Source organism: Pan troglodytes, chromosome 10 (assembly GCF_028858775.2).
Source record: "Pan troglodytes isolate AG18354 chromosome 10, NHGRI_mPanTro3-v2.0_pri, whole genome shotgun sequence".
In the NCBI taxonomy this organism is placed as follows: domain Eukaryota; kingdom Metazoa; phylum Chordata; class Mammalia; order Primates; family Hominidae; genus Pan; species Pan troglodytes.
In genome coordinates, this window is record NC_072408.2 from 113686344 (window position 1) to 113712207 (window position 25864).

Below are 25864 nucleotides of genomic sequence, written 5' to 3' on the forward strand. Positions count from 1 at the left end.
ATTTTTTAAAAGCTCACCAGCCATCATTAGTGTTAAGTGTATTTTATGTGACGCAAGACAATTCTTCTTCCAGTGTGGCCCAGGAAAGCCAAACAATTGGACATCCCTGGTTTAGACAATTCCCAATTACCTTTATAAAGTGGAAAGACATGGTGATGTGGGGACTGTACACCATATCAATTTGTCTTGGGTAACAATATTTTTATGTTGCATATTTTACTTTCCCAATTGTACCCAATCCCAAAGCACAATGATGAGGGCTGAGGGAAGGATCTCAGAATCCTTTCAAAGATGTAGCCTAGACCTCAAATTTGCTATGGAAAAGCTACCATACCACTCATTCCTACCAAATTAGTGGCTTAATGAAAGATTGGTGTAACCAGTCAACTCTAGGAAGTCATTAGATGAAAGATGAAGGATCAGGGTTCAAGCCTAAAGGATACTTTCACAGTATCTAACTGAACATGTTTACCAGTCCAAAGGTTATAATATTATTGCTGTGAGAAAAAAAGAGGTGAAAACATTTATAAGAATATCACAAGTTATTGGGAAACCCGTTATACTTCAGTGGATTATGAACTATCCAGTGATACTGAAATCTTGATATAAGATGCACGCCCAGACTTTAAAAGAACTACAGAGCTTCCTTCTCAGGGCTATCACAGGCTCCATCCATTTTAACAGGCATTTTTTGAAAAGCTCTATGTTAATTAAAATGCTTTATTTATATACTAATTTCTCATCCCATCTTTCAAATGTGAAAAGGAATTAAATATGAAATGGCTAATTTAAACTGTCAGGATTCTTTTTTCCAAGTCAACCTTACATTAAGAGCAGGAATCCTGTGCTTAAGAAATGGTTCCCAATTATCCTGTCTTGGGTTTTGTTATACATTGTACAGAAGTCAACAAAACAAGTATGTAACAGAACCTGCCTAAATAGCAGCCGCCCTCATTAAAAACAGAGAATTAATCAGGGGGTGATTGAAGGAAGCAATGCCTCATATGTTTCCCCCCCTTTTCTTCTTTTCTAATCATAGAACAAAATATGTTACATAAAAGGATCGGAACTATTATGCAGTACTCAATTAGAGGGAGGTGAATAGGTCTCTAACATGCTGTTTTATCAAAAGAGCAGACTGGTGTTTGCATGACTGTTGTTTCATTACAGACCCTGTCATTAATTCCATGTGTCAATACTGCCCTGTAGTACACAGAGCAGACAAGAAAGAAGAGCCCTTGAAAACAAGGGAATGATTTTTGAGTCGTTATCAAGCTAAGTGGCAAGCGGGAAGCTGAAACTCGTATAGGTAAATTCGAAGGGACTCTTGGGAGATCTGCAAGTGGGAAACAAGAATGCATTTTACCAACTGCTTAATTATGTCCTGTTTTTCAACAAGTACACTTGAACTGAATGTTTTGTTTGTATTGCACAAAAACATGTGCTGTGGGCAAGAGTATTCTCTTGCTTTCAGGTCAAGTAAAGTGTTTTATACACATACACGTCTGACCTATTCTATATTGTGCGATTGGGTATGTTAGTATCTGAACCCCAATTTTGCACTGTCATTTTTGGGGGAAAGAGTCATATAGGAACCAGAAGCCCTAAAAAGCAGAACCTTCTCTAAGGTTCTGAGAAGTCATATAAGCCCAGGCATCCTAGAGTATACCATACTTACAGGCAAACGGTGGCTCAGGAAAATGTTACAATATATCTGGAAAAAAAAAAACAGACCAGAATATTTTAAATATGGTGTAAATTCCGTATCTCCCATCCCTAGCTCTTTAAGAAATTATTTTTTTGGTTTCCATTAGCAGTCCCAAGGGTTAGGCTGGGGCAAAATAGGGTTTCCTTTCTTGGACGTGCTTTATCTGTGTCCTCTTGCCTGGCCAAGCCCTTGTAGATTATGGTTCCTTATCGTTTAGTAAGATCAAATTTCTAAATGATGTTTCGTTCCAGTTGAACATTCTTGGAGGCTTATCTCTTCCCTGGCCAGATGCCTGATCAGATGAGAAGCCCGCCATGATACTGTCACAGTGCCTAGAATGGGCTCTTTATCCAGTAGACACCACTGTACTTTTTGATACGAGGGCAGTCTTAACTTGTGTTAAGGCCTGTGTGTAGCATTGAAGGTAAGTATGAAGGAGTTGTTGCTATGTGAATATCTTAATCCTGATACACATTTCAATATACAGTATCTCCGTTTTACCATGATATACATGTATCTGACACATAGCCATCCTTTTTAGATAGGACCTTCATAATTTAGGATCAGTAACTCTTTATGAAATGGCCTGTTTATTGAGGGCCATGATTGAATTTGGATCCTTTTTTGTAGCACTTGCCATTGCTTTGGTTTCCCTTTGTAATCATTTTAATCATATGCTGGTAGTCTTGCAGAAAGGGCTTGTGGTCTTGGTGTATGTCTGTGACAATTTGGTAGTATGCTGTGTTTGACTCTTAGGTTTAGAATATCTGCATTAGAAACAAAGGCTTAGTAATAATGAGTTTGAGTATCTTTAAAAACCTAGCAGCTTTTTAAATAGATCAAAATTATTTCATAGCCCAACACTTAGCCTCTTGAAATTAGTATAGAATATTGGGGATCATCTTGTCCAACCACTCACTTTATAGATGAGGAGACTCAAGCCCAGAGAGGCAAGTGACCTGCCCAAGGACACCTAGCAAGTTAGTGGAACATCTGAGACTAGAATCTAGGTCTTCTGATGCCCCATATGGAAGAAGCTCAGTCTATACCAGTTACTTAATGGTTGGGAATTCCAGGCTGTCTGGTGAAAAGGGGGCTTGACTTCTGCTGAACTGTCAGAATGTCTGATGATATTAATTCATCAGGAAAATAATTACAGTTAAAATAACATGAGAATGATTCCTGACAAATGGTCTCCCATTTATGCCACGTTTACTGAGCACCTGCTGTGTGCTGTGTTCTATACTAGATACTGGCAAATCACAGCCTGAGAAGACATGGACTCTGCCCTCAAGTTGCTCACAGTCTAGTACAGAACAAGAAATCTCTGGAAAGCATTATACAGAATTTCCTGTGGAATGTTAATCCTGTTTCTAACCCTGTAAATCTTCGTGATGAAAGTGAATGTGTACCCAGAGATTTAGCTTTTCTCTTCATGGTTTAGTCATTAGGAGTCCCATTAGACACCATACCTTTTCTCTTCAGGAAAATGAAAGATAATATCAAGTACAACTAAATTTAATTCACAAACACTTATTGAGGATCTGCTATCTGCAAGGCACTGTGCTAGACACATAGGGATATGAAAATTGAGTAAAGCATAGACATTCTCTTTTTAAAATATCAGAGCAGTAGTATTTCATAGCTTTCAAACTTTGTAATGACAGTTATTTTTAATATCCTTAGAAGTTGGGGGTGGGAGGATGCTCTTGAAATAGAAAACAAGAATACCTTTGTACTCAAGTCCAGACTTGTCAGCCTAGGATTCAAGGTCTCCATTCAAATCCTCTTTTATACCGCATCTCTTTTGAGTTGTTTTTTTTTTTTTTCCTTTATCTCAGCCGAGCCAGCCTGCTTGCCAGTCCCTGCACACAACTAACTCTTGCTTCTGTGTCTCTGCTTGACTAATTCTTCTGCTTCTGGGATGCCTTTCTCCCTGTGAATCCATGTCCATCACTGCCATTACAGTCTGGCCCCTGAGTCCACCTACTGCAAGGAGCCTGTGGTCAGCATCCCTGTCTCCTCCTGTGTCCCTCTCACATGTGCATAGCCATACGACTGGTGAAGGAATATTTCTGTGGTGTTCATTAAAGCTTCCCATTCTCTGTCCACATCTTGCTGATCTAGATACAACAGATTGCAAATGAAATAGTCCCAGATTATAAATGAGACAGTCCAATATAACCAGGTCATTTACCAAGCCTTTTAGGAGTGAGTCTCTGTACCAAATATTTCATTTTGATATTTGTGGGCCACTAGTTGAAGGATAGAGGAAGAAGATGAGAAAAGTTAGGGTGGGGGTATGAGAAATAAGCCTGGGGTCAATTAGAACAAACAGTCACACATCTGTAAATGATCCTCTCCTTCTACTCCCAGACAGGACAAGAAATCTCCTTTAAACCAACTTCAAATACAGTAAGGGTGTACTGACAAATTTTAAAGCTTAAAGAAAGCAGGGCTCTGCCTGTTAATCATCTCAAGCTTGTTGATCTGCTGTTCTGTAACTCTTTCAATATTGTTTAATGTGTGTGTGTTTTCTGAACTGACTAAAAGCTTCTTGAGGACAGGGACCATGTCTTTTATTTGCCTCTGCATATTCTTCCCCCACTTAATCCCTAACTAGCATGGGAAAACCTTCTGTAAGCACTTAAGGGACAGGAACGACAATTTGTGGGTTCTAACTACATTCCAGCCTAATGTTATACTATACACTTTGTATGTATAGTAGCCTTTTGCCCTCATCACAACTTAGTGTGAGGTATGTGTTCCTGTCCTAATTCTACAGAGAACGAAATTGGAATTCAGTGAGTTCATGTTCTTACAGCTAGTGACTGGTTGATCCAGAATTAGAGCACAGGTCCGTCTGACTCCAAAACCTATATGTGCTTTTCACTATACCACAATAATAACAACGAATATTTGTTCTGTACAATTCACAACTCTTTGGTCTACCTTATTATTATTATTATTATTATTATTACTACCACTACTTACATCTTCACTAGTCAGTAGGTACAGCCAAGATTATCACGACCCCCATTTCACTGGTAGGGAAACTGAGACTCGGAAGCTTGCCCAAGATCACACAGCTGGTAAGTGGAGGAGAACCAGGACTTCAGACAGACCTCCTGACTCCAGATCTTTTTTTTTCTTTCCATGACATCACATTGCTGCCTTAATTCATTTGCACAATGCATGATTGTATGGCCAGTGTTCACTGACGCCTTTCCTACAGAAGTATCAATGAGCCCAGGCATTACGTAGAGCCATGTGGAGAAGAAAATAATTCATACCTTCAGAGGAGCTTCCATTTTAGTGGGGATTGATACAAAGCACCCAGAAAGTAAATGCTTGAGAAGAATAGTTCACAAGTAAGAATGAAAATATAGGCCCGTTGTTCCATAATGAAATCCTATAATTTGGCCATAAAACTAATATTTTTAATTATTTCCATAATTGGATTAGGGAGCAAGGGTAAAGCTGATAGACTTATTTGAAAATATTACTTCTGGGTTTAGATGAGAAAGTGCTAGATACTTCACACAAGTTAGTAGCTAGCCCCAGAATCATCTTTTTATCAAAGAGATGCAGTAGTTTTAGTCTCAGGAGTGATGGTATATCCACCCAGCAGTTTATCACTCAGTCCCATCTGCCAATCCTACTTTTACCTATCCCTACCCTTCAGTCCCCACCCCACACCTGAGTTTACCAACCCCTTCAGACCCTCAGTGTTTCATTCCCAGCAGGTTCTCCCTCTTCTCCTTTTGCTTCAGTTGTTAATATGTAGTGTCCAACATCACAAAGTCCTTTAGCACAATCAGTTAGAACTAGGAATTTATTTAAAATATAGGTATGTAATTTACGTCAGTGCTAGAGAGAAGTTTTAATGGAAACGTTGTTTCTAGCTCTCCACTGAACATTTCTACATGGTTGTCATGTAGGCACCTCAAGCCCTTCAGGTCCTAAAATATATCAGAATCTCCCCACCAAATCTCCATCTCCTATGTCCTGGCCCCATTGAATAGAGTCACCATCCACTTGGTCATCTGAGCTGAAACAACAGGAACTCTCTACTTACTACTCTCATTCTCCAACCCCTTTTCCTCCCAGTGAGTCATGAGATTTACCTCAGAAATGTTGCCTTTTCTTCCCACAACCTCAGACTTAATCCAGCTGTCTGTCTCCTCCCCCACACACTATTATGATGACCCCCCCTAATGACTTGTCTATCTGCCACCAATTCCAATGTGTCTATCATGCTGCTGCCAGAGGTACTTTCTTATAAAACAAACGTAATCAAACACTCTTTACAGGGTAAAATCTAAACTCCTTATTTTGGCATTTAAGACATTTTTGACTATTGCATCCCAAACTACCCTTGCAGCCTTACCTCCTGCCCCTCCTTCATTGAACCTCACCATTCCCCAAACACTGGGCCCTTTCCCGGCTTCATGAGAGCACAGAGATAGAAAAGATGAGCTGACACAATCCAAAAAGGTTTAAAAAGATACAGAATCACACACGTCAGTGGGACCATTCAGAGCTCTTTACAGTCTCTTTTATCTGAAATGCTCTGTGCCCATCTGCCTAGTGCAGGGCCACTCACTGACACCTGACAGTGCCCTCCCCAGGCAGCCTGGTCAGTGCTTCATCTCAGGAGCTGCCTCACTTCTTTGTTCATAATTCTCTTACAGCATTTACCTCATTCTGCTCAAAATGACTTTTGCATATATTTGTTTTCTATGCTCCTCAAAGGCAGCAGCTGTACCCAGTCTTCCTTACCTCCCAGTATATGACATAGTTCCTGTCACATAGTCATTGAACAGATGTTGAAGACATGAACTCAGTGTGCTCCTCCAATGCAGTTAGGGCAATTAATCCAGATGTGGTGGGCTGCAAAGATCACTGGACTAGGATTCAGGAGACCCATGTCCCAGGTCCAGCTCTGCCACTAGATAAGTGACCTTGGATGAGTCATTCAGTCTCCTTTATTAAAGAAGGGGGTTGGACTAAATGATCTCTCAGACCCCTTTCAACTTTAAGTTCTATGATTCTGACCCCATTTCTTGGATTGGGAAACACATTTCCTCCCTCATAGTATTCAGGAGCCTCAATTTAGCCTGTCAGACGTTCACATTTCCCAAGCAAAGCTTTCAAACACTTCGAAGTTGTCTACTGAGCTAGCCAGAGCTCTTCATTAGGCTCCTGTTGGCTTATCCATTGACCACTGAGCTGTTCTCACTCCTCCCCAGGAGGTTTCACTGTGTCTGTAACACCATTACACTACTGTGTGGCTGCCCCTTCCCAGGAGGGAGCCCTTCTTTCTGTTGGCCTAAGGGACAACTGTGAGGAGGGAGTCATTTCCCCTCCATCCAAATCCCACCAACATTATAGCTGCTGCCATGTGGGTTTTTGCTTATGGACATGTTTTTGGGGGGTGATGCCCATTTCTGTGATAAATAAGTTTTAAGCAGTTCATGGGGCTCTTCAAGGCCACTCTTAAGTACACTGCTGACCTTTCTAGGGATGGGAGGACTGGAGTTAGCAACTCAACAGGTACATTCACCATAATCTCCATGTAATAAATAAGAGCCTATGAAAAGATTAAATAAATCTTTCCTAATGCTTTTTGATTGGCTTAATCAATAATTAATCATCTTTAGATGAGGCTGTAACTTGTGGAGTAGATATAATTGGATTAGCTGAAAAGCGGCAGTTGCGGAGCTTTGAAGAGATTAAAATGGCTGTCAATCCCATAATTAATCTGCCACAAACAAAAGCAATGGTGTTTTTTAGAAAGGAGGAGGAGGAGGAAAGAAAGAGTGAAAGAGAGAGAGAGAAGGAAAGAAAAGTCGGGGAGAGAGTTGGGGAAGGCCAACTAATTTGAAATGAATCAACATGTACTTACATATCACTAGAGACTGAGGCAAAATCAAAACCGACAGATTTATTCCATTGAATGAAGTGTATGCATATCAAATCAGCCATTTAATTGTATGCTCCAACCACTGGGGCAGGTGAAATTTTGGCAGCTTCAACTTGTCTAAAACAAAACCAATCCACAAAAAAAAAAAAAGGTTAATTATTCAAAACAGAAGAGACCTGCTCCTTGTCCTGAGCCCATTTAGACCTTGACTTTTCATACTTTTAATTGGCTTAGTAGGTTTGGCCTGTGTGAATGAAGTCTTTTATCTCCCTCTTTTTCTTTCCATGCCCCTTTCATCTTTCCTATTACAAACACACAGAGAAAGCTCAAGGGAAAATACTTTGGTTTTTAAAGACTTTTCTTTTTAAAAGGTTGTGGATTTGGGTGGGGGGGAGGGGTGTGTGTGTGATGCTGGTGAATACTTTTTTTTCTCTCTCTTTTATCTCTTTTTCTAGAGAGGAGTTGCTTAAACCAATGGGACTAAAACCTGATGGGACAATAACGCCTTTGGAGGAAGCACTCAACCAGTACTCTGTCATCGAAGAGACCAGCTCTGACACAGACTAAAAGCATCACCTGCTCAACTCTCAATATTGCTTTATCAGCATCTTTTCTCTGTAGCTCCAGGGGAATCTTTTCTCTAAAACATTTATGCCCTTGCTTTGGCTAGAAACACATTAACTGGTTTACTCATTGAGAATCCAGCATATTTAAGAGGTGACCCTGTGTTTTTTGTGATATTGAGGCATTCATACAGAGCTGCAGTTAGACGGGGTTACGGGGGCTAAAAGCAGAAAAAAATTCCATTTCATCGGGATGGAACTGAAGGATTTTATTCTATAAAGCGGCCCTGGTTGAATCTGGCAATTCTTTTTGCCAAGATTCCTAGCAGACGATTTAGCCATGTCCTTCCCCTCACTTGTGTGAGCGGCCCCTTCTAAATCTCTCCAGCAGCCAGAGGCACGTGAGAAGCAGAAAGAGCTGGTAAATAAAGCCTTGGGCAAGCGACTTCTTAGATCAGAACTCACCAAATGGAAGCCTAGCAGCTGCTCCATAAACCTAGCCCCATTCTTCATATCAATTTTGTATAAATATATAGAAACACACACACAGCCTCAGACTTACAAACTGATTATACTCTAAAAGTTTGTACGTCAGTTAGCTAAAACTTCAGAATACATTTCTCCCTATAAAGAGTTATAAATGATGGTTTAGTTCTCAGGCAGCTACAAATGCCTATTTATTCCCTAATGTACCTGAACACTAGTACCATAGAACTGAACCACCATCTGTATCAGCGCATGGGGAGTGTGCATTCTGAGGTCTAACCCGGGGTGCCAGGAACACACACATCCTCCATCCCAGCATAGAGAATGGGGACTCCCTGAGTAATGGGAGTTCTTTCGTGGCCTCTGCTTGGGGTGGGGGAGTCAGCAGCACCCATTTGTACATATAGGTCATTCATACATCACATTTTAAATTGGGGACTGTGTGTGCTGGTGTGTGTGTGAGTTCTACGTTTCTACCATATGTGATCAGTTTAATAGTAACTTTATTTATTTAAAAAAAAGAAACACAATTAGTTACTGTTAAACTGATAAAGGGTGTTTATTTTTACTTTTAGAATTGGTCCTATGAAGAAGTAGAAAGTGAGTCATGCACTAGACAGTGGGCCTAGCTCATCAGTGGCTAAAGTTGAAAAGGGGTTGGTTTCCTGTATATATATGTATGTATATACACACGTACATACATTCATATATATACATATATACATAATGTGCTTAACCACTGCCTTTTAAAACTTTAAATTAAATAAAACATTGGGGTTGATTCAATTTGGCCATCTGTGTGTGTTTCTTTATAGATACATGGGCTAAACAATACTATTTCACAGTTTATGCTTTTTTAAAGTGCTTTTACATCCATGGTCCCACTTCTAATAGCCTTTTTAAGGACAGGTAGAGTACATGGAGTGTTAGTGAAAAGGTCATTTATCCAGAAGTTACCTCTCTGGCAAAGCAAAAAAATCAGGAATTGCGTCTTAAAGGCCTTTCAGCTGCCAGAGGAGATGTCACAAAGTTTCTTGCAACTTACTTATGGGAGAGATCTTCAAGAATATCACTCTTAGACTCTGAACTGAAATTTGCATACGCTTCCAACATGTTTTATTAGCTGGCTTTGAAGCTCACAAAAGAATGGCAAAGAAAGAGGCTGCTAGATTGAAGGCAGGCATACTGAAAGAAGAAAAAGGCCAACTGAAAACTAGATAGTGAGATGAGAAGAATAAAACTTCAAGACATAGCAAATCTGGGACTGTCTACTTACCAAAGGATACTCTAGTTGACCCAGAAAATGTGTGTACAACAGTATGGCCCATAGACTACTTCCCATAATGGTGACCCTGAGTTTTTTTAAAAGAAGAAATTAAATCCAGAATGCTTTATAAAAGGGTAGGAAGAAGACAATAGATGTTAGAATTTCATCCAAAATATTTGAGGGAGAGGTGAGTGACCCAGGTTTTAACCAACAGCAAAAGAAATGGGCAATTCATAATTTTAGATTAAGTGAAAAGTTTAGAAAAAATTTTAAGTATTTTTGTTATTTCATTCTACAAATGCATTTTTAAAGTATTTTTATAATTTCTATAATCAAATAGCTTTGGCATGCATGTCAGCTTACCTAAATGAAGATGTGTTTAATGAAATGCCATCTTACCAGCTTTCTTTATGCAGAGTAAGTGTTTGAACAGTCCTGTTTCAGTAGCTGTGCTCTTCTGCTTTCAGTAAGTTCTGTTTCATTTTGCATTTCTCTGCACTGGGCACTAAGCTTTGTTTTTGAAAAGAGAGTTTGCGGGGAAGAAGATGAGAGTGTCTTCATCTGGCACACAGAAAGAGAACTAATATCTGTTAAGTGCTTACTACATGCTGGGCTTTTGATGTATGTTATCTCATGTAACCTCACCTTATCGCATATGAAAGATCCTCTCCAGAAAGCTTGTGAAAGTTACCCCACGTCACAGCAAGGAAGAGTCCAACTCTGGTGGCCTGACTCCCAGCACCACTCCTTCCTTTTCCCCACAGCACACCTGGGCCCACACTGTGCCTCCTTAGGGCTCTGAAATGCTGGGAACAGAGTGGTGTGAGGAGGGTGGTCATTCTCAGGCCATTTTAAGCAATAACTATTTCAACAGAACTAGTTTAAAGAGGTTTTTAAGCAGGGAAGTGACCTGAAGTGGAAGTATGAGTGGGAAACTTGCATGGTCAGCACTGGATTTCCAATGAAGACCTGGAATCCGTTAGGATAGGCCAGGGACCAAGGCTGCAGGCTGGCCTCTCTGCCCACAACTCTCCTGACCTTGGAAGCAGGGTACGGAGGCGTGTGTCCTAAAATAAAGCATTTGAGCTGCTGCTACAGAGGAACAATCACCAGATATTGTGACCCTTTCAGATGCCCAGTAGTCCTGGGAGGCAGGCAGGGCAGGTGTTATTATCCCTTCTTTATAAATGAGGACACAGACTGAGGCAGTGCAAGTGACTCTAAACACCCCCTTAGTGCCACATCAGTCTCGCCACCTCCCAGGACTAGGTGTCACCTGTATTGACCTCTTCCCCTCTGATTATAAAAGTAATATATGTTCGTTGTGGAAAGTTTGGAAAATGCAGAAAATAAAATTAATAATTTACCCCAAATCCCACCATCCTGAGATCATCACTGTTAATGTTTTAGTGTATTTCCTTCCTGTATTTTTTCTATGCATATATAATTTATTTTACTACAAGATTGGGATCATGCTGTATTTACAGATTTGTATCCTGCTTTCTTTAACATATTGTGAGCATTTTCCCATGTCAATAAATATTCTTCAAAAAGTAATGGCTATATGATATTCCATTATGTGAATTGTGGCAGACACTGCTAGTTTCCTTCCCAATATTCTTTCTAACAGAAGACATCATGACCACCATGCCCATAAAAAAAAAAAAAATTTAAAAAGGTGGTGCCTGCTGCCTTTCTAGAAGGCAGCATGAGTTGTTAGTGCTGAAGAGCAGCAGGAACTAGGGGTGGCACCAGAAGGAGCAGGCTTGCTCTGCCACACAGCAACAGTCTCACAGAAGCCTCGGCAGCACAAGTCAGAACAGCTAGAGTAAGTGCCCAGATAACTGTAGTTTTTGTCAAGAAGAGTTATTTGAAGGGAGCGAGGGAGCCAGGTGATTTAGAAAAGTGCATTAAAAAAAGAAAAAGACGTCAACCATGTTTAGTGTTTAGTCCAGTTATTCGCATTAATTTTCTTGGAGATATTCACTGCAGTTCCAGAAGTGGAGAACACACAGGGTTGGGGAGTGATGTGTGACTCTCAGTTTTGAAAAGCAAGGTAACACGTGTCAGAATAGGTGTGTGATAAGCACGATATGGAGAACAAACTGTTCAAGGAACAAATTATGGGTGAGGAAGGGAGATATTTGTAGCAACTATGAGAAGGTTTAAGGAAAGGGAGAGGTATTTAGAGAGGACTTTAAGTGGTTTGACTCTGATGCACTGTGTTGAGTCCCTGCACCAGGTCTCCAGGTCTAAGAAACATCAAAGAATATCAGAGCAGCCTTTCTTAAAGCGGAGGGGACTGGAGATCATGAAACCTACATGCCCTGAATTGTAGACAATGAACATACTCTCCCGTGCATCTAGAACAGTGTAAGTTATGTAACATTCTGAGAACTGAGAAAATAGTCACTCCAGTCACTTTCTGTGTTCTGTGGTCCAGATGAAACCTGGTTGAAAAAGGCTGTTCTAAGAGAAGAGATCAAAATATTCTCCAAGGCTTCTGGAGTCAGATTTGCGTTTTCTTTTAGTGCAGCACCATGAAGATCCTAAGCCCTACCCTGCAGCTATATCCAGATCTCAGAGACCTTTACCTTTTCGGCACTGAACTTCACAATAAGAGCTGCAAGTATTTGTTGAGCAATCACTGTGCCAAGCACTTGAAGTTAGACTGTGCACTAACATGCATGGTGTAAGAAGTCCATAACCAAAGTCTGTACTGTGCACTGACATGCACAGTCTAACTTGAAAACAGTCTTGAGAAGTAAGCACTATTATAATAGCTTCCATCCACTTTTCAGATGAGAAAACTAAGACATAAAGGTGTTAAGCACTGTGTGCAAGCACACAGCCCTCTCTATTTGCTTATTAATTGATACACATAGCAAAATTTGAACTCAAGCCTGATGCCAGAGTCCATATAAATACTATGCTTCGAATGTATTGCTTCTGCAATCAGAAAAATGCAATAAAATCTTGCTTATTTGGAAGAAAAGAATGTCAGAAGAGACAAATGGGAAAAACAGAATTGGGAAAACAACACATTTTTCTTACTTCATTTCCATATCACACATTTCTTATCTAGCTCCCATTCAGGAACTAGTCTCAAAGATAAACCTATAGTCCCAAGCACACCAATCCATATCAATTTGTTCAATTAACATTGATTGAGCATTGACTATGTCCCAGGTACTCGTCAATGTGCTTGGGTATACAAACATAACTGAAAGGTCCTATCCCCTAAATACCCACAGTGTAAGAAGTCCATAACCAAAGTCTGTACTGTTACAGGCTGCCAGGATGAGGTATGGCTAATGCTGGCCAGGAGGATTGCGGGGGGTGAATAACAAAGTTTTGTAGGTAACATATGCGTTTTCCATCCACTGGAAAAAGGCTGTTGCTACCAAAAGAACTGGGTCAAACACAAGCTCATGGGCAAAAGGTTTACAGAACACAAGTTGTTGAGTATGATGGAAACAGCTATCCCATGTCTCGTGATTGGACACATGAGCAGCAGCCTTTCAGGCATGAAAAGGACCCCACCAGGAAGAGCACTCTGGCTGCCGTATAGAGAATGGATTGATGCAGGGACAGACAGAAGAGACCAGACAGAAAGCTGTTGCCTCTACCTGGGAGGGGCAAGTAGGGCCTGGATTAGAACACTGGCAGTAGACGTAGAAAAGGGGATGGATCCAAGAAATATTTCAAAGATAAAAGAAACACCCTTTGATCTTGGAGAAAGGCAAGAAAGAGCTCATTTAACTCATGAGAATGAGAATGTTCAGAGAAAAGATCATCTGAACCATTGGCTCCTAACCTGTGAACTAAAGAACTCTGGGTTTGGGAGTAGGAGAGTAGAGTTAAGAGTTAATTCAAGGAGTCTGCAAATGTGTATGGTCACCAAACATTATTTATATACCAAATAATGCCTTGGACATGCAAGTACTCCTATTGTACAAATACTTATATATATACATGTTGACATGATAAAAGCTTATTTATATAAGTTATTACTGCATTCTTAGTATCCTTTTGCCCATCTATTTTCTCAGTTAAAGCATGATAAGCCACTATTACGCGAAAGGAGATCCTGGAAAGTTCAGACTTTAGAAAAAGAAATTCTCATAATTGAAAAAACTTATAACTCTTAGTAAAAAGTATCAGAAACTCAAATTGAACTAGCTTGGTAATGGAAGAACATGTGTCTTTTGTAAAGAAAGGAGGAGATGAACAACCAAGCTGTGGAAAGAATGGAGTGGGGTCTCGGTCACAGCTGAGACCTGAGTCTTATTTACAGGAGGAGATAAAGGGATTTATAAAATCCATGTTCAGTGATGTCATGATGGTAACTTGAAGTCAACTGTGGTGGGAATGTTGACACCACGTGAATCAGCAAACACCACAAATTAGAGCTTTTATTCCCCTGGAGAGCCAATTAAACATTTACCAGCAGTCACTGTAGTATACCCTGCAGAACCCCAGAATGGCTTGGGAATCAGAAATACCAGTAACATCTGCAAATAAGGGTGTGGGTAGGCTTTAAAACAGGCAAATTCCACTCTGCCACCAGCCCCTCCCACACACACACACTTGCAAGCCTGTGCATGCAACCAGGTGACTCCCAATCCACCTCCCCAGCATAAGCCAGGAGTTTCACTGAGGAAGTTAATTCAAAAGGCTCTAGACCCTCGGACTCAGGCATAGAAGAAGAAAGGGAGATTCTTACTGAAAACGAGAATCAGGTAAGAGACCGCACATTGAATCACCGGATCTTCAGCCTCCTTCCCTAGTCAGCTCTAAGAACACTGGCAGCCAGGACTCTTCTAGCTGAGAAAACGGACCCAAAAGAAGAGATATAGAGAATGAATATTAGGAATCCTCCAATGAAATGCCCAGATCCTAGCCTTTTCACAGCCACTCAAGCCACCATTCATTCATTCATTCAACAAATATACACTGAGTGCTAATATCCCAAGCACTGCAGAAGGTGCAAAAGACACAACCGTGAACAAAACAAAGACCCTGACTTCATGGAGCTTTCATTCTTCTGGAGAAAGACAACAAATAAATCTAAACAGCATACTGTGCTGTCACATCAAGTGACGATAAGTCCATTGGAAACAAAAGCAGAGTAAGGCCCAGGTGGAAGTTTTATAAAGGGTCATCAGGGAAAGCCTCTCTGATAAATTGTTTTTTGAGCAGAGACCTGAAAGAAGTGGGAGGAAAAAAGCCGAGTGAACACTTAAGGGATGTTCTCTTCTGGCAGAGGACCCAGCAAGTGCAAAGGCCCTGAGGCAGCAACAATCCGGATATTGCGGGAATGGCAGGGTGGCCAGTGCAGCTGGGACAAAGGAAGAAAGGGGGAGGGAGACAGGAGATGGTCAGAGAGAATGAGACCACATCACGCAGGCCTTAGAGAAGACACCATTGGCTCACACCGAGCTCTCAATCAGGTTTTCTGTGTCTCACTCATCCATATGGAGGGACAGTCCACAGGGTCTAGACCTTTCAGGAAATCCTCTCGCATGAAAAACAGAGGCCAAAACAAACCAAAAAACAGGGAGCCAAAGAAAATGTCTACGAAACCACGATTAATTATCATAGACTTCAGCTCTATTACAAGAAAAGAGCAGAACAATAAGCAAGAACTAAAAATAAATAAACCTAGAGCTGAACAAGGCAATTAAATAAAATAGAATTAACTGATAAGCAGTACGCTGGGTAGTGGTTCACTTCATTATAAAGTGCAGTCATGAACCACATAATGACATTTCAGTCAACAACGGGCAGCGCATATGCCCACGGCCCTATGAGATTATAATGGAGCTGAAAAATTCCTGCAGCCTAGGGACATTATCGCCATCGTATCATCGTGGCTCAACGCATTACTCATGAGCTTGTGATGCTGCTGGTGTAAACAAACCTACTGTGCTGCCAGGCCTATACAAGTATCACGTTTAATTATGTACAGAAGGCTGGGTGCAGTGTCTCATGCCTGTAATCCCAACACTTTGAGAGGCCAAGGCAGGAGGACTGCTTGAGGCCAGGAGTTCAAGACCAACCCTGGCAACATAGCGAGCCCCTGTCTCCACAAAATATTTTTTAAAAATTAGCCAGGCATGGTGGCACACACCTGTGGTCCCAGCTACCCAGGAGGCTGAGGTGGGAGGATTGCTTGAGCCTGGGAGGTTGAAGCTGCCTTGAGCCATGGTCATGCCACTGCACTCCAGCCTGAGTGACACAGTGAGACCTTGTCTCACACACACACCAAAAAAATTATATACCGTACATAATACTCCATCATAATAAATAACTATATTACTGGCTTATTTACTGTATTATGCTTTCTATCATTAGAGTGTACTCCTTCTACTTATTTTTTAAAAGTTAATGATAATGCAGCCTCAGGCAGGTCCTTCAGGGGGTATTCCAGAAGGCATTGCTATCACAGCAGATGACAGCTCCATGCATGCCATTGCCCCGAAGACCTTCCAGTGGGACAGGATGTGGAGGCGGAAGACAGTGATACTGGGGATCTTGACCCTGCGTAGGCCTAAGTGTGTTTGTGTCTTAGTTTTTAACAACAAAGTTTTGTTTTGTTTTGTTTTGTTTGAGACGGAGTCTCACTCTGTTGCCAGTCTGGAGTGCAATGGTGCAATCTCAGCTCACTGCAACCTCCGCCTCCCGGGTTCAAGTGATTCTCCTGCCTCAGCCTCCTGAGTAGCTGGGACTACAGGTGCACACCACCATGCCTGGCTAATTTTTGTATTTTTAGTAGAGACGGGGGTTTCACCGTATTGGCCAGGCTCTTCTTGAACTCCTGACCTCGTGATCCATCTGCCTTGGCCTCTCAAAGTGCTAGGATTACAGGCGTGAGCCACTGCACCCTGCCACAAAAAAGTTTTTAAAAGTAAAAAAAAAAAAAAAAGAAAAAATTTTAAAAATGGGAAAAAGCTTATAGAATAAGAACATAAAGGAAAATATTTTTGTACAGCTGTACAATGCATTTATGTTTTAAGCTAAGTGTTATTACAAGAGTCACAAAGTTAGAAATTTAAGTTTATAAAGTAACTAAGTTACAGTAAGCTAAGGTTAATTTTTCTTGAAGAAAGAAAACATTTTTTAATGAATTTAGTGTAGCCTAAGGGTACAGTGTTTACAAAGCTTACAGGAGTGTGCAGTGATGTCCAAGGCCTTCCCATTCACTTGCCACTCACTCACTGACTCACCCACAGCAACTTCCAGTCTGAAAGCTCAACTCGTAGTAAGTGCCCTATACAGGTGGACCATCTTTTATCTTTTATACTGTACTTTAACTGTACCTTTTCTATGCTGAGACATGTTTAGATATACAAATCCCTCCCATTGTGTTACAGTTGCTTACAGTATTCAGTACAGTCACATGCTGTACAGGTTTGTGTCCTAGGAGGAACAGGCTATGCCATCTAGCCTAGGTGTGTAGTAGGCAAGACCATCCAGGTTTGTGTGAGTACACTCTGTGATGTTCACACAATGACAAAATCACCTAATCACAAGATTCTTAGAACGCTTCCCTCTTGTTAAGGGCTGCCTGACTGTATACTTGAGTCTCTCAGAAAAACCAATAACATACTGAGCTAGACACCGAGCATAAATATCACAAATATTGTGTGAAATTGGACAGTACCTGGGAGCAATCCAGCTCCAGGAGGGTCAGAAAACTGAAGCCAGAGTTTCAGGCTTCTTACACTTCCTGTGTTTCCACTTTGCTTTCCTTTGTTTTTTACTTTTTTTAATTTTGTTTGTAGAGACAAGGCCTCCCTATGTTGCCAGGTTGGTCTCGAACTCCTGGGCTCAAGCAATCCTCCTGCCTCGGCCTCCCAATCCCTTATTTTTTAGTAAGTTTTTGTTTTTTTAAGTTCTCACCAGTTTTGACTGTGTTTAGGAGAGGTGTGGAAGGGGAGTTTTTTTCTAACTGGTACAAAACGGCCTGGAGTTTTTTCTAAGCTCGCACAAAAAGGCTTGCTATCATAACCATCATCGTTATCATCATCATCATCATCAAACAAAGCCATAACAGCAGGAACTGAACTGTGAGAACATGCTGAAGGTAGAACTCAGGAGAACAGAGGGTCTCAGTACTATATTAGCAACTCTATCCTCTGGAGAATCTTCTTTCAGAGTTAAATCTTAGAGATCCTCATTTATATTTTATTTGTAAAGTCCAGCCTTCCTTTTCATTACCCCTGCTACATCTGCAGCCTGTTACAAACCTTACACTTTTTTTAAACTGTAAAAAGTGTTGCTTTCTCCAGTGCAAAGCAGGAGATAGACAGACTCTCAGGAAAGAAGATGTATGTAATTATTACATGCATTATCTCACTTAAGGCTTCCAAGGATAGGTAAGGACCTTGTAACTGATGAGAAATTGAGGTTCAGAGAGATAAAATCACTTGTTCAAAGTAAGTGAGCTAGCGTTTCATTGAACAAGGATTTCATAGTCATCTGTATGACCCTCAAATTATGTTTTTAGTTACTAGATCACACTGTCTTATGAGATGATTTAGAGTCAATTCTTAAGAAACCTGTGCTAAATAATTACTCTCTTTGATTTGGCAGGCTGGCAAGAAGGGAAGGAAGGGAGGGGAGGGAAGGTAGGGGAGGGAGGGGAGGGGAAGGGAGAAAGAAGAGGGGAGGGGAGGTAGGGGAGGGAAGGGGAGGAAGAGGAGGGGAGGGGAGGAAGAGGGGAGGAAGAGGAGGGGAGGGGAGGAAGAGGAGGGGAGGGGAGGGGATGGGAGGAAGGGGAGGGAAGGAAGAGGAGGGGAGGAAGAGGAGGGGAGGAAGAGGAGGGGAGGAAGAGGAGGGGAGGAAGAGGAGGGGAGGAAGAGGAGGGGAGGAAGAGGAGGGGAGGAAGAGGAGGGGAGGGGAGGGGATGGGAGGAAGAGGAGGGAAGAGGAGGGAAGGGGAGGGAAGGAAGAGGAGGGAAGGGGAGGGAAGGAAGAGGAGGGAAGGGGAGGGAAGGAAGAGGAGGGGAGGAGAGGAAGAGGGAGGGGAGGAGAGGAAGGGGGAGGGGAGGAGAGGAAGGGGGAGGGGAGGAGAGGAAGGGGGAGGGGAGGAGAGGAGAGGAGCGGAAGGGAGGAAGAGGAGGGGAGGGGAGGAAGGGGAGGGGAGGGGAGGGGGGAGGGGAGGGGGGGAAGGGAGAGGAGAGGAGGGGAGGGAGGGGAGGGGGGAGGGGAGGGAGGGAGGGAGGGGAGGGGGGGGAGGGGAGGGAGGGAGGGAGGGGAGGGGAGGGAGGGGAGGGAGGGGAGGGGGGAGGGGGGAGGGAGGGGAGGGGGGAGGGGAGGGGGAGAGAAGCCATCATCAACCAGTCTCCATTTCTCACCTGCAAGTTCTCAGAAATAAGAATAACAAAATGTAATAAGTTACTCTGACAGTTGATGCACTAAGGGCTTTGTATGATTAATCTCATTTTAGTTCTCACAACAACCTTGTATCATCCCACTGCTTTTATTCCTAATGTACTGATGGGAAGTGGTGGCTGAGCTTAGGTCACTTAACTACTTAGCAGTAGATTTGGAATCAAAAGCAGATTGGCAGATTCTAAGCCATGCCCTCTACCCACCAAAGGACTCAGCACCCTCATCCAATATGCCTCTTCTTCATGCATCTCTATCTAGGGACACTTTCTAAGCATCCCTTGATACCATTTCTAGTTTCGAATGTGAATGTCTTGGAAAACTGTCCAGCTGTCCATGTAGCCCAAATAGCATATCCTGGGGCTCCACCTCCTGGTTCGGAATCAGTTTCATCAAATATTTTCCTTGACCATTGAACACCTGCCAGATTCACATCCCGCACATGAGCTCATTGACTGCCCATAGTGGAGTTGGGTGGTGCAAGTTTCTCCACTGTCATCCTTATTTCAGACTGGGGTCCTGTGGCTCGGAGAGGTTGTGTTAATGGAGCTAGTGCACTGGAAAGCCAGGACTTGAGTCCAGCTCTTTGGATTCCACGTCTCAATTCTTTGTATCATGTAGACAGCTGGTTCTCAGGAGTGGATAATCCAGCCCACTTCATTCCAGTTGCATTAGAAACTTGGTCCTATTTCCTATGGCTCAAATCCTCTTCTCAAGCCCTACTTCCTTTCCCAGAGGTGGAGCCTGGTTCACACTATAAGAGGCAGTAACCCGGGGGTGGGGGCTGCACAGGAGTGGGTGGCAAGGGGACACCTTTTGACCATCAATCTGAATATGGTATGTTTCTTTCTGCTACCTCTAATCTCTCACCATAGTCCCAACAACCATCATATCCATTTATCTTCAAAATCACTCAGAAAGTGTCCCCTTTGGAAGAGCAACCACTTCTGTTGCCTGCCCTACCAGCATATCTGTTCCAACCAGACCCTCTGCTCCTGGCCAGACCCAGCCATCCCAGACACACACCAGGTAGCTGTCAGGCAGCCTTCCGCATTTGGAAGTTTTTCAGCAAACATAATAAGAGTTTCCTTTCAACCAGGGTTGGGAAAAGCATCCCATCCTGAAAGACCAGAACACAAGCCTCTTAGTCTTAATACTTACTGAAACAGAAGTAAAAAGGGCTTCTTAGTCTGGGGGCACCATTCTTGGCCTGGCAAACTTATTTCCCATGCTCTTCACTGTAGAGAGAGGAGGGAGTTGGAGACGGAGTGTGTGGGTTGGTAGGAGCTACCCTCTCCCTGTTTTTCTTGGTGTCAATTAGCATAATTTAAAAGGCAAGGGGAAAAACCTGATATCTATGTGACTGCTTTCGCTTTAAACTTGTCCGACTTTGGAGGCTGATTATGGCCAAGTGACCCATATTTTAAAAACATTGACAATAAAATGATGCATTTTCTTTTTGTGCCATCAGCTTCCCTGATGAAAAGCAGAAATGCTTTAAAATTGTCCCTTTTTGTTAGCAGTAATGGCTGTGCTATATTTCAGCTCATCCCCCTCGTGGGCATAGAAAGGGAAGGGTAATAAAGGGCACAGCTGTAGACACTTTATGGCCTGCGTGGGGGGTGGGGTGGGGGGAAGGGGAGTGGAGGCAAGAAACAGATTGACTGTGTGTCAACAAATGCAGCTGGGAAAGAGAAAGCTCTTGAAGACCTCTGCAACTTAAAAGTCCTGGATAAATGATGTTCCTATTTGGAAAGGAAAAAAATGGAGGTGAAATTCAATAAAGGATGGCTGAAAAGAGAAGGGTTCCAAAGGCCTTTCTCTGCAGCTAGGCAGCTCCCAAGAGAAATGAGCAAAAGTGGCCGTAGGCGACAGTGAGTGGGAGGGGGGCTGCAGCCCAAAGAGGCAACAAAGGCCCTTCCCGGCCAATGCATTACAACGCCAGGGTTGGCCAAGCCGGGCCCTGATGAGCCCGGCCAAGTTGGGGGTGGAAATGGTCGAGTTGAAAGAAATGCCCCAGGAAACCCTGACACAGTTATATTTCAGGGCGTGCTCATGCCTTGCATTTGAGAAAGAAAAAGGCAGAAAATAGATGACCCCTTAGGGCAGAGGCTGAGTCAGGTTATGATAGAAAAAACATTGCTCTGGGGGTCAGGAGACTTAGATCGAGCCCCACCTCTGGCACTGACCAGCTTTGTGAGGTAAGCATGTCCACGAGCAGTGTCAGTCCTGGATCTGCAGGCCCTTGATTGGTGATGAAAACTTGCCCTTCCAGCGTCTCACTGGAATCTCACCAACACCCTGGAAAGCAAGTTGGGATCCTTGGCCCCGCCATCTGCACATAAGAAAACGAAGTCTCAAGGAGGGAAAGTGCTTGCCGAGGGTCACACAAATAACAAATAGAAGAGACAGTCTTCATCTCCAGGAGAATCCCTTCCTTCCTTTTCCATTCCATTGGCCTCGGTGAATGGGGAGAGAAGCTTTCCTTCATGAAAACCCCATAAGGAAAGCCTCTAGGAGGATGTAGCCGCGTCTTCTGGGGACCAGCACTTCCCACAGAGGTTGCTGGGCACCAACTCTAAACCAAATTATATCTGTTAGAAAGCAAGAAGCGGCCAGGTGCGGTGGCTCATGTCTGTAATCCCAGCACTTTGGGAGGCCGAGGCAGGTGGATCACGAGGTCAGGAGATTGAGACCATCCTGGCCAACATGGTGAAACCCCGTCTCTACTAAAAACACAAAAATTAGCCAGGCATGGTGGCGGGCACCTGTAGTCCCAGCTACTGAGGAGGCTGAGGCAGGAGAATCCCTTTGAACCCGGGAGGTGGAGGTTGCAGTGAGCGGAGATCACACCACTACACTCCAGCCTGGGTGACAGAGCGAGACTCTGTCTCCAGAAAAAAAAAAAAAGCAAGGAGCAGAAACCTCACTCAGTCTGGCTTATATAAGAAGCGAATCTCACAACACCTGGAAGCCCAGAGGGTGGATCTAGCGGCTCCACGCTGGTAAGGAAGCATCGCTCTGCTCCATCACTGCAGAGAGAGCTTCATCCCGAAACCCGTAGCCAAATGGCAGAAGTTCCAAGCATAACATCCAGACATGACAATAGCCAAGAAGATCGCCTTTCCCTGCAACTCCCTCTTAAGAGTAAGAAACCTTCCCAACAGACCTCCTGAAGACTCTTTGGACAGAATTGGGTCATCTGCCCATTCCTGAACCAATTATCAAGGGAAATGGGATCATCCTTAGTTAATAAAAGCCTTTACATGGAACTAGGGCTCAGGTCAGCTCTCCCTGAAGCCCATGGTGAGGAGTGGAGATGTGAGAAAATAGGATTCTGCTGGAAAGAAAGTTGTAGAAACAAATTTTGGATGTACAACCAATAGTGACCACTGAACCAATAGCATCCACTAAAGAGGTTTGAGAACTACATGGCTCTGACTATGTACCTGCTGGAATGGCTAAAATAAAGATGAAATGTGCCCCCAAAATGAGACAATGCATATTAAGTGCTTAGCATAACACCAGGCACATGGTAAGCAATCAATAAATACTATCTGTTATTATTATTACCGAGATGGAGTTTCACTCTTTGTTGCCCAGGCTGGAGTGCAATGGCGTGATCTTGGCTCACCGCAACCTCCACCTCCCAGGTTCAAGTGATTCTTCTGCCTCAGTCTTCCTGAGTAGCTGGGATTACAGGCATGTTCCACCATGTCCGGCTAATTTTATATTTTTAGTAGAGATGGGGGTTTCTCCATGTTGGTCAGGCTAGTCTCAAACCCCCAGCCTCAGGTGATCCGCCTGCCTTAAGCTCCCAAAGTGCTCGGATTACAGGCGTGAGCCACCACGCCCGGCCAAGAGTCTGCATTTCTAACCAATCACAGCTGAAAGCAGTGATACTGGTCTGCAGACCACACCTTGAGAAGCAAGGCTCTAGGTCTCAGGGAAAGCATGAATCAGAGGAATTGGAGAGAAATGGAGGGGAGGGGTTCTCCCACAGGTGGTGGGAACAAATCTAGAGTGTAATGTTCCAAAACTGTTATCAGGTCTGCATTTAAAGTTGGTGTCACTTAAGAAACATAGGTTACAAAATGACTGGTTACCACATATTAACAAGAATTAGACAAGCCTGGACTATACTATTGTGATTAAAACAACAAACAAACAGGTAGGGTGTTTTTAAAACACTCAATTGCTCTGCCGTCTTATTAAACACATGGCCTTATGAGGTAGATTTTAGCATTATCCCCATTTTACAGAGACTTCGATGAATTTGCCCAAAGTCACCCAATCAGCATAAGTGACTAAAACTAGATTAAATTTCTAGCTTGTCTAACTACATTTTTTTTAATCTTACAAGCTTTTATTTAAGTGCAATGATCCAGGATGGAATTTAGATCTTGTTGAAAGCAGCCACATCCATGGGCTATACATAATCCTGAAAAGCAGCGATCTGCTCCTCCAGCATATCTGTTCCAAATTTATCATCTTCAACCACACACTGTATTTGAAGTTTCTTAAATCTGTATCCCACTGGAACTAGTTTAGATGAGCCCCAGACTAAGCCATCTGCTTGAATGCTTCTGACTCACTCCTTTCATTTCGCCATATCTGTCTCATCATCCCAAGGTTTCATGTCTAAGATGGAAGACTTGGCAACAAGTGCAGGTTTTTTTTCTTTTAGGTTTGATGATCCTCTCTAATTTTTGCCCTTATCATGTATTTTTTCTTCTATTGATCTTATTTTACTTTTTTTTTTTATGGAGTCTCTGTCACTCAGGCTGGAGTGCAGTGGCACGATCTTGGTTCACTGCAACCTCTGCCTCCCGGGTTCAAGCGATTCTCCTGCCTCACCCTCCCGAGTAGCTGGGATTACAGGCACCCACCACCATGCCCAGCTAATTTTTGTATTTTTAGTAGGGGGGGGGGTTTCACTAAGTTGGTCAGGCTGGTCTCGAACTCCTGACCTCAAATGACCCACCCACCTTGGCCTCCCAAAGTGCTGGGATTACAGGCATGAGCCACCGTGCCTAGCCTTAAGTGCAAGTTTTTTGGCTTTGATTCATATTGTGCAAGGTGTTTGTTCTTCCCTTAACCTCTTTGCTTCTTCACTTTCCTCCTCATCAGATCCAAGGAGATCAATTTCATCATCATCTTTACTATTTGTAGCTCCACTTCCTGTAGTGTCTTCCACCTTAGCAGGACCATACCTGCCCACAGCTTTCTTCACTCCTGGAAGGCTGGCCTTTTCCTTTTCATAAGACTTGATCTGATTATACCAACATAGGGCATGACACAAGTCAGCAGGCGGTGGGCCGGACACTGCTTCATAGACTGCCACACGTGCTTGTGATGGCACATACCCTTGATGTAGCTCTTGTCCACCAGGTAATCGTTGAGCACCTGGAGGCTAGCTGGGCTTTTCAGATCTCTGAAACCCATGGCGTCATCGGCTGTATCCAAGAGCTGGGAGCAGCAGAAAGAGCGCAAGTTATGGGCACCCTGCGCTGAGAGAGGAAGAAGCTACATTCTTTTTTTTATTCCTCTAACATTTTATCACCCAAGCTTCCACTCTCCAGCAGAAAAATAAGTAACCTTGTTTCATCTGTAGACCTAGAACCCGTCTTTGACTGACTCTTGCTCCCACTTGCTACAGCAGGACCCTAGTTACAACAATCCCCAAAGTGTTTCTGGAAATCCCCATAAAGTATGTTGCATGGATTCACAAAATTAAGATAACCATCTGTAAAGCTTCAGCTATATATATCCAGGTCGGTGTTGTTTCAATATTTCTTCCTCCACATCCTCACGCCCGTACCTAATATCCAGCCATACTTTTCTAATCACCATTCCTAGAACATCTGACGCACCTGTTATACCTGCCCAAGCTCCTCTTCAGTGATGAATCCCAACGTCTCTGCTTGGTGAACTCCGCTTTCAAAATCCATCTCAAAATCCCCTCCTCTGTGAAGTTAAGAGTGCCTAGAAAAAATAAATCAGTGATTTTTTTCCTTCCATTGTGTCTTATTAATGAACACGTTTTATAAAGTGCCTGCCAGGAGCCAGAGTATGAGGATTAAAATGAATTAATAACGTAGAGCTTAGCTCAATGCCCAGCACCCTAAAAGCACTGCATAGGAGTTAGTTATGATGCCGATGATGACGGTGATGATGCTGCCAGTGCGTCTCAGAGAGAGAAAGGACGAACGCACAACCCGGGATCCAAGGGGCCTGGAAGCTGCTGAGAAAGGCCCACAGGAAATCCCAATACCGTGCAAATTGAGCTTTGTAATAAGGCACAGGGCACTTTTGGATAACACGGACGGGATTCTTATCCAGCCTAGGTTCTGCAAGAGATCAAAAAAGTTCCTCCAAGGAGTGGGCATAGAAGGGAGCAGTATAAATAAAAATAAATGCACATTCCAAGAAGCTGCTAAAGCTCTAACCTTTCTGGACTACGCTTTGGAAGTGCCAGTTTACACCAGGCTCGACAGTCGAGCCACTTGGATCCGAGAG

The 25864-nt window shown here is 43.0% G+C and overlaps 1 protein-coding gene, 2 long non-coding RNA genes and 1 pseudogene across 14 annotated transcripts in view; 1 reads left to right on the top strand and 3 right to left on the bottom strand.

Moving 5' to 3' along the window:
* RIC8B (RIC8 guanine nucleotide exchange factor B) overlaps positions 1–9469 on the top strand; it is a 112978-nt gene extending 103509 nt beyond the window's left edge. For 7 of the 11 annotated variants that reach the window (XM_009426150.5, XM_003952283.6, XM_001162060.8 and 4 more), the window contains one exon: positions 8090–9469. Coding sequence is in view for 7 of the 11 variants with exons in the window: in XM_003952283.6 (XP_003952332.2) it covers positions 8090–8201 (112 nt within the window). In the remaining 4 variants the exon portion in view is untranslated. Of the gene's footprint in view, positions 1–1170; positions 1310–1959; positions 2133–8089 lie in introns of those variants that run through there. The other 4 variants (XR_010148444.1, XR_673594.5, XR_010148445.1 and 1 more) reach the window with 2 other exon arrangements.
* LOC134807596 (uncharacterized) overlaps positions 1–20596 on the bottom strand; it is a 31330-nt gene extending 10734 nt beyond the window's left edge. Inside the window, exons 1-4 of one of the 2 annotated variants that reach the window (XR_010148450.1) lie at positions 20507–20596; positions 7617–7751; positions 3440–3831; positions 1679–1714 (exon numbers count right to left, since the gene is read on the bottom strand). This is a non-coding gene — a long non-coding RNA (uncharacterized LOC134807596). Of the gene's footprint in view, positions 1–1678; positions 1715–3439; positions 3832–7616; positions 8091–20506 lie in introns of those variants that run through there. The other variant, XR_010148449.1, reaches the window with a different exon arrangement.
* A 938-nt stretch (positions 20597–21534) lies between these two features.
* LOC129136551 (uncharacterized) overlaps positions 21535–25864 on the bottom strand; it is a 56138-nt gene continuing 51808 nt past the window's right edge. Inside the window, exons 3-4 of the long non-coding RNA XR_008538358.2 lie at positions 25219–25330; positions 21535–21680 (exon numbers count right to left, since the gene is read on the bottom strand). This is a non-coding gene — a long non-coding RNA (uncharacterized LOC129136551). The remainder of the gene's footprint in view (positions 21681–25218; positions 25331–25864) is intronic.
* Positions 23638–24790, bottom strand: LOC100608833 (elongation factor 1-beta-like; annotated as a pseudogene).